Source organism: Chrysochloris asiatica, unplaced genomic scaffold, assembly GCF_000296735.1.
Source record: "Chrysochloris asiatica unplaced genomic scaffold, ChrAsi1.0 scaffold00325, whole genome shotgun sequence".
Classification (NCBI taxonomy): domain Eukaryota; kingdom Metazoa; phylum Chordata; class Mammalia; order Afrosoricida; family Chrysochloridae; genus Chrysochloris; species Chrysochloris asiatica.
The window spans coordinates 2,684,736-2,693,942 of NW_006408843.1; the positions used below are offsets into that span (position 1 = coordinate 2,684,736).

The 9,207-nt window shown below is 37.3% G+C and overlaps 1 protein-coding gene across 1 annotated transcript in view; it reads right to left on the reverse strand.

The window, feature by feature from the left end:
- Positions 1-2,899: 2,899 nt before the first annotated feature.
- Positions 2,900-9,207, reverse strand: part of PLCXD3 (phosphatidylinositol-specific phospholipase C, X domain containing 3) — a 314,345-nt gene continuing 308,037 nt past the window's right edge. The window contains exon 3 of the mRNA XM_006875401.1: positions 2,900-3,053. Within this exon, the coding sequence (XP_006875463.1) occupies positions 2,900-3,053 (154 nt within the window). The remainder of the gene's footprint in view (positions 3,054-9,207) is intronic.

Genomic DNA, 9,207 nt, shown 5'->3' on the forward strand with positions numbered 1-9,207 from the left:
CTAGATCTCCAGAGAGCTAAGATAAAGGGAACCTAGACTAAAGGTATGCTCTAATTGTGTGTCCCCTCCACCATCCCTTTAATTAAGCTGTATCAACCTCCCAAGAGTACTCTTGGGCAGGGCCAATGGACAAAGGCCAGCCAAAGGCACCCTCTCTCATTACCCTTCTTATGGAATTCTTCCTAGTGAATGCTCTTCCACACTAGCTAGACGACCGTGGCTTACCTCTTATCTCTTCTATCTCCTTTAGAAATTAAGGCAAGTCCATTGACTTTCATTTCCACAAAGTTACTATCTACCCACATGGAAATAATAACATTGGTTTGAAATGTTTGTCTGTATCTAACAAAAGTTCTGTGTGCATATCCTTAACAGCAACAAAACGTTTTCCCCCAGTTAAGAAATTACACAGTCTAATGATTCAGCATGTTAGTTTTTTTCAGCACCCAAATGACAAATATGACAAAATTAATTGCCAGCAGATATCATAAGAAAACATCTAAGATCAAGAAAATACCACATAGTTACCTCTATATTTTATTCATTTTTCATTAGTACATTGAAAGATGCGTTTTCTGTCATATTTATAAAGCTAAATCATTATGTCATTACAAGTGTGCTTGGCTAAAAAGCCTCCTGAGGCATGAATAATGAATATTAAATTAGAGAGAAAAGCTTCCCCCAAAGCAAGTTTACAGAACATATATGTTAATAATCTATAATTCTTTTAAAAAGGACATATGTTCAGTTTCACATATAAAGTAGATAAAAGTGATAGAAAGACAATAAAACTGCAAGGGGAGAAAAAGAGGGTAAAAGAAAAGAATCTTATTTTGTAAATGAAGTTCCAAGCTAGAATATTTTACAAAAAATATTGGAATATAATCAGCCACTCTGCTTTAAAGGTCGTATCACTCTTTTACACACACTTTTAAGCGCTTCAATCTTAAAATTTAATGAATGTTACTGATATTTTCATTTTAAAAGAATTGAGTCTGTGTTTCTGAGTATTTGTAGATCTCTACCTGCACAAGAATGGGTATATTTTGTTATAACGTGTATGGTGAGACATCTACATATAGCTGATGTTCATAGATATGTTATTTGGTCTATCACATATTTCTATATACTTCTTGTCATAAAATATTATTTTAATATAAAAAATTCTATCCCTCCTGCAGTTGCCAATAAATGCTATTTTTGATAATGCATATTTATAATCTTGAAATCAACTACTTTACCTAGGGTTAAGAGATTAAAACCTACGTTATATAGTAAAATTAATTAAAAAACTGATGGCATGCTTTAATTTCTCTATGGTCCCATTTTGCACAGACTGTGTTGTGTAGCAAAACTATGGAAATGTGTTGATTTCTAAATAAGAAAATAAAATGATACGTAATTATAACATTATCACAAATTTTTATAGATTTTCATCAAACCTTTGCTTTTGTGCCTCACAACAAACACTTTTATGAAGCACAAAAGCAAAGCCTATTGTGCTGTTTTGTAGATTATTTTAGAGTTGTCAAAATCACAAAGAGACCAAGGAGAAAACAACACTCAAAGTGGTGTCATCATTGTTTTCCTCTGTAGGCCTGGACTATCAAATGTCAGGCCACAGAAACTTCCTATCAAATTTTACCTCTGCTTTAATCCTGCCCCTTAGTCAGGATGGAACTCAGAAGTGATGAGTCACTGCCAATATTCAATGAGTTCCACACGTATTTCAAGAAGACCTTAAAAATGCTTCATGCATCCTTATGATTTTATAAACGTAGTTACAGAAACCTGACTCTAACTCTCTCTTCTTTTTTTTTCTTTTCTGTCCTTCTTCCTTTATCCCTTCAAGCTAATAACTAATAACTCAAATCAAAGCTTATCAGAAAATGTTTTGCCAAATCTGACTATCTCCAAAAATATACATTTGAAAATTCCAATTTGGTAGGAGAGATTGCACATTCTTTCATTTCAATCTTTCTTTACTTCTCTCTCTTTCTTCCTCTCTCCTTTTTTAAATCAAGATAATTGTTGGAGGCTTTGGCAAAAATTCTCTTCAGAGTTTTCTGATTTTAGCTCACTTGCTATAATTTATCAAATGTATTTTGCATTTGCAGGGCAATACTATTTAAGAGATTCTTGAAATGGACATCCGTCTCCCCTCTGCCACTATTTTTTATTTTTCACTATGGAGTTGGCACTAATACTTCACCCAAATAAGTTTTTACTTTCTATTTATAGCTGCCTTAAATATAAGTACTGTTAAACACTCTTCTTTTCATGTAACACACACAAAAAATTAGTGATCATGGCCTCAAATATTACTGGTTCAGGGAAACTGATTTGATGAATATTTCCTAAGACCAAAAGTTAGGCTATGACTGTTCAGTTACAGATGACTACAGAGTATTCTACTAAGTCTCACAAAGCAAATAAACTAGAGCACAAAAATGCAATACACTTTATAGCAGGTATTCTACTGTTTCGAGTCCCATACAACATGTGATTAAAAAGAGCAAGCAATAGAGGGAGTGGAAAACTTCAATACAGTTTTAATACAGACAGTATAGGAGACCTAGGTTGAAACTGGAAAATACAATCAAGTAAACACTCATGAGTTATACGTGACAAAGACTAATTTTGAAAATCAAAATTCACTGCTCTTTTTAAAATCCCTAACACTAGAAGTAGATTTTGCTCACCAAATGAGAACTTAAATATTTAAAGTACTGCATGTTATGATATAGCCACAAAAAATGACTTCCCCCTTTCCCCACCCACTAGCAGTCCTAAATCCCTCAGAGACTTAGTGGAATAGGAAGATCAGTGTGTTTATAGATAATGTGTCTAATACAATGAATCGTCTTCATTTTATTCATGAGCACTCCTAATGGTGCTATCAAGTGTTGGCTTCTCCTTCATCGAAGATATAGTTGAGCTTTATGACAGTGCTGATAAAATCACCAAGTTCTACAAAATCGGCAGTGACAATATTGATGCCACTTTCTCCAGGCTTCTGTGTACGGACCCACTGCATCATGGCAGGAAGAGCTCTGAGAAAGGAAAGAAAAAGAGAAATCACAGAAGGAAAGTATTCTTTTTCAAGTCTACAATGTTCACACTTTAAATATAGAATGCAGTACAGTTCTACTCTGACACATATGGATCACCTTGAGTCAGATTTGACATCATGGCAACTGGTTGGTTGATTAGTCTATCATTTATTGTTGTTGTTAAGTGTCATTGAGTCTGTTCCAACTCACAGTGATCATGTATAGGTTTTCCAAGGGGCAGCTGATGAGTTTGAATCACTGACCTTGCATTTCTAACTTTGTAGTCCAGCCCACTATCCTGCAGTGACACACCAGGCCATATGTCACTGTTTTTGTTGTTAAGTGCCGTTGAGTCAGTTTCAACTCATAGCAACCCTGTACAGGGTCTACAAGCCTGGTGAACTTGACGCACTAATCTTGTGGTTCAAAATGGCCTTGCAGTCCAGCACATTAACCCATAGCACCATACCAGGACTCTGGTTGGTTATGCACCGTGGAGTTGGTTCCGACTCATAGCTACCCTGTACAGGGATTCCAAAGCTGTAAATCTTTTTGGGAGCAGAAAGGCTCATCTTTCTCCCACAGAACAGCTGGTAGTTTTGAACTGCTGACCTTGTGGTTCACATCCTGATTTGTAACCACTATACTACCAGGATTCTTGTTGTTGTTGTTGTTGTTGTTGTTGTTCTTAAGTGCCGTCGAGTCGATTCCAACCCATAGCGACCCTGTATAGAGGCAATGTTAAATTCTCATGTTCTGAAATGATTATGCAGGACAAGTATTCACCACATTGGTCCATGTTAGGTTCTTCATTGCTGAAGATCTCAGATGCTGTGATAGTTTATAGAGAAGCTTCTTCAGTAAGAAAATAACAGCTTTGCACTCATGGTCTGGTTTGGCATGGACTTACATGCTTTCAGCAAACATTTACTATGAACACACTATTTTCAGGAACTATACCAGATATTGTAAATAGATATAAAGGAATAAATCCTTGCCTTTCAATAGTTCACAGTTAGCTTGTGAGTAGGTGGATGAGGAATATAATTTTAATATAGCACAATCAAAGTTCATTCCTTCAAACACATTTACTGAGCACCTACTATGTGTCCATTTCCATTTAGATACTTAGAACACTTCAGTGAACTAAACAGACAATCTTAATATCTACCCCATGTATCTTTCATTCTAATAAGGAAAGACAGACAATAATCAGAAGCAAATTATATCAGAGAGCATTAAATTGGAGCAGATAAAGGAGTATTGAGTATGCTGAGGAGGAGGAATGGTACAAATTTCCATTTAAAATAGGGGAGTTTACTAGGCTTTATTGACATAGGGCATTTGATCAAAGGAGTCAAGGGAATTAGTTGTGAATATCTGAGGAAGTGCATTCCAGCTAGTCCCATGGTCATAAGGACCTATGGTATGCCTATAAGCATGCCTATGCTTATAAAGAGGAGGTAGACAGTTATAAAAGATTATATTAGTGGGATAAGGAAAAAAGAGATAATCATGTAGGACTCTGTAGGAGGCCATTCTAAGGACTTTGAGATGAGTTTACAGATTCTTGAGTGAACTAGGGAGCCTTTGAGGAACTGGAACCAAGGATCGGCATTACTGTGAGTATGGTGTCTGAGTTCTGTCTGTGTGACAATTGCAAAGAATTATGGAACTTAGTTGATTAGAGACTACTGTGTGAGGAGTGATTGGTTCAAATTTTGTTTTGCTTTGTTTTTGGCAGAGAGGTAATACCATTTCTTTATTCATTGACAAAGACATGGTGCTTTTTCAGAAGTAGGGGTAAGGAGAGGATGTAGAGAAATACAGGTGATATTAACCAAATTTGCAATTTCCTATGACAACAACTAGAGAAGGTTAAGGGGAGATTTCCATGAGAAAGCAGTAAGTAAGAGAAGTCAAAATGACGATGGCACCAAAGGGAGGGACCCATGTGGACATCCAATTTCTGAATGAGACACAAGGATTGAGAAAGAAAGAGAGAAGAGGGAAAAGAAGAGAAAAAGGGGTTGAATAAAGGGGTAATAATTAGATAAATGTATGTTGTTGTTTTATTATGCTTTCTGATTGCCTCCAGGAAGATGTGATCAGGAGATGGGCTTCCCTTTTCACTCTTCTTATTACTCAAATATGAGTAACTAGCAGGTGTTGGCTGCCTACCTGGTGTTTAGCAGCTGGTATTGACTCTTGCCTGGATGGTGGAATTTTATAGAGTGTGATTATAGCTTGACTATATGACCATGGTTGCTGTCGCTTCTTGAGTAATGTAGGGAGAGAAAGAACTCCCTAAAAGTAAAGGGGGGACCAAAAAACAGCACAGCAACAGCAAAAACAAAAAAACAAAAACCCCAGCTTGGGTAACATAGCCTATAATTGCAGAAAGGAGAAAAGGAAAAAAAAAAATCCGTAGCAAAATATGAGTATGACTTTAAAGTCCCTCTCTTAGCTTATTGTCTTCAAGAACACCTGAGAAATTTCAAGATGTCACTGACAAACCTTATGATTTAAACTCAGGATTTAATTTTCAGTCTGTTTCCTTTTTAGTCTGTCTCTCTCCCACTCCACAACCCCTGTTCAGGCTTTTTCCTAGTGATTAACAGATTGGAGCTGCCTGTGGCCATTTTGCACTGCCATTTGGTTTTAAGCAGAACCTTTCCTTTAAATTTTGCTGAGCAGATCTGTGCACATGCGTAGTGGAATCTTCTGGGGGTGGTGGGGTGTCCACTCACTCAGACAGCCCCTCTAGTCACCAGAATGGAGGTGTGCTGACAAAATGAGCAGGAATAGCAAAACTAATTTCTGGTAAAATAAACTTTAAGGCATAATAGATAAAGATGGACATTATGTCATGATTAAAAGGACACTTGAAAAAGATGACATAACTATAATAAATATCTATACTCCCAATAAAAGAGCTCCAAAATATATTAATCAAACTCTAATAGATTTGAAGAAATAAATACACAAATCTACAATAATAGTGGAAGATTTTAATATGCCACTTTTGAAAAAGGACAAAACAACCACAAAGAAACTCAACAAAAACACAGAGGACATAAACACCACAATCAGCCAACTGAACTCTTAGATGTGTACAGAACATTCAACTCAACAATAGCACAATACACATTCTTTTCCAATGCACATGGAACATGCTCCAGAATGGACCATGTGTTAGGCCACAAAACAAGTCTCCATAAATTTGGAAATATCAAAATACTACAAAGCATCTTCTCAGACCACAATGCTATCAAATTAGAAATCAACAATAGGAAGACCAAAGAAATAAAGTCAAATACATGATAAACTGAGTAACACCCTGCTGAAAAGCTACTGGGTAGTAGAAGAAATAAAACGTGAATTCACAAAGTTCCTAGAAACAAATGAGAATGAAAATACAACATACCAATATGTTTGGGACATGGCAAAAACAGTGTCGAGAGGACAATTTATTGCAATAAATGCACAAATCGAAAAAGAAGAAAGAACCAATATCAACACATGCCAGGGTTTGCCCTCGACATAGTTGTCACGAGTGTTTGGTTCACGAGGAGGGGAGATCCAGCGGCGATAGGGATAGCAAAAGAATACACAGACAAACAGAAGAAGGGAGACAATGAGGCACCCCAAAGCCAGGGTTGATACATCACTGGTGGGCAGGCTTGGGACTACAGGCATCATGGCCTCTGCAGGCAGCGACTCACTGCCCTGCAATCTTTACTGCATGCCTTCCAACCCTTAATGCACTGCAATCTTTACTCCATGCCTTCCAACCAGTAATGCACGCCTGGGGAGGCTTGGGCCTCTGCTTTATTCAGGGGAGGAGCTTCACACCAAGCGGGGAGGGATCTTTACAGAAGAAGAATGGTATTATTCAGACAAGACAATCTTTAAGATAAGTTAAGCCAGTAAACCTTACTTAAACCAATATTCCTTTCTTCCTTACTGGGTTTAACCTTCACTTGGATCAAACTGATTGAACCCAGGGTGGTCTGAGGGTATTGTCCCCATTGTCCTTAATCCCGTATTCCCAGAATTTACAGCTCCACCCCAAGCGAATATACCCCGGGCAGTTCCTCTCCAGAGCCTCCCTGCTTAATCCCAGTAAACCTGTCCTTGTTCGTCCTCTGAGGAAGTTTTACTGCCTTGGTTCTAGGGAGAAAATCTTGAACTTAGAAACTTAGGGGAATATTGCATTTCTCTGTGGACATCCAGGGCTCATGTTTGGAATTAAATAAATATGACTAAACAATTTGATGAAAAACAATTTGCTATTAACTGCCAAGTGGCTTCATTTGTTACACTCGGGCCTATAGGGCCTTGAACCTCTGACCCGTCTTACACGGTCTGCAACAAACACACTAACACAACATTTCCAACAACTGGACACAGACCAGCAAAGTAAACCTACAGTCAACAGAGGAAAGGAAATAATAAAGATTAGATCAGAAATAAACAAGAAAGAAAAAAGAAAAATCTATACAAAGAATCAACAGGACAAGAAACTGGTTCTTTGAAAGAATTAATAAAACTGACAAACCATTTGCGAATCTAACAAAAGAAAAGAGGGAGAAGACATAAATAACACGAATGAGAAATCACAAGTGTGATGCCACAACAGAACCAATGGAAATATAAAGGATAATGACAGAATATTATGAAGAGTTGTACTCCAAAAAATGTCAAAATCTAGAGGAGATGGATAGATACATTTTTAGAAAAGCACCACCTACATAAACTTACTCAGAGTGAAGTAAAAAACTTGAACAGACCTATCACAAAGGAAAGGAGCTCTGGTAGTGTAGTGCTTATGAATCGGGCTGCTAACCTCAGGGTCAGCAGTTCGAAACAACCAGCTGTTCTGTGGGAGAAATATGAGGCTTTCTGCTTCCATAAAGATTTGCAGCCTTGGAAACCCTATTCAGGGTCGCTATGAGTTGAAACTGATTCCAAGGCACATAACAACAACAACATCACAAAGGAATAAAATGAGCAGTTCATCAAAAACTTCCAAACAAAAAAAAGTCCAGGTCCAGATGACTTAATTGGAGAGTTTTACAAACATTCAATGAAGAACTGTCACCAATTCTACTTACATTATTCCAGAATATAAAAGAGGATGGAAAACTTCCTAATACATTCTATGACGCAAGCATAATACTTATACCAAAACAAGGGAAGGACATCACTAAGAAATAAAATTATAGACCAGTATCCCTTAAGTTGTACTGTGGTGGCTTGTGAGTTGCTAAGATTCTGAAAGCTATGCCACTGGTATTTTAAATCCCAGAAGGGTGACCCAGGTACACAGGTTTCAGATGAGCTTCCAGATGAAGAAAGAAGGAGTGACAAACTACTTCTGTATATTTAGTCACTGAAACCTTCTGAATAGCAGAGAAACACTGTCAGATATAGTGCCAGAAAATGAGCCCCTCAGGTTGGAAGGCACTCAAAATGTAACTGGGGAAGAGCTGCCTCCTCAAAGTAGAGTTGACCTTATGATGCGAATGGGGTAGAGCCCGTGGGAAAAACAAAAACAAAAAACTCTCAGGACCTTCATTTGCTGATGGGACACAACTCAAAATAAAGAGAAACAACTGGGAAAATTGGAAGTTGTAAAAAATGAAATGGAGCAAATAAACATTGATATCGTAGGCATTAGTAAGCTGAAATGTACTGGTATTGGCCATTTTGAATCTGATGACCACATGGTTTACTATGCCAGAAATGACAAATTGAAGAGGAATGGTGTTGCATTTCTCATCAAAAAGAACATAACCAGATCAGTCATGAGGTACAATGCTGTCTGTGATAGGATAATATCTATGCACCTACAGGGAAGCCAAGTTGATACCACTATTATTCAAATTTATGCACCAACCACTAAAGCCAGTGAGGATAAAATAGAAGAATTCTAGCAGCTTCTTCAATCTGATATTGATCAAGCATGCAATCAAGATATATTGATCATTACCGGTGATTGGAATGTAAAGGTTGGGAGCAAAGATCAGTAGTTGGAAAATATGGCCTTGGTGATAGAAATGATGCTGGGGAACGCATGATAGAATTCTACAAAATGAATGATTTTTTCATTTCAAATACCTTCTTTAGACAGCATAACAGATGACTATAC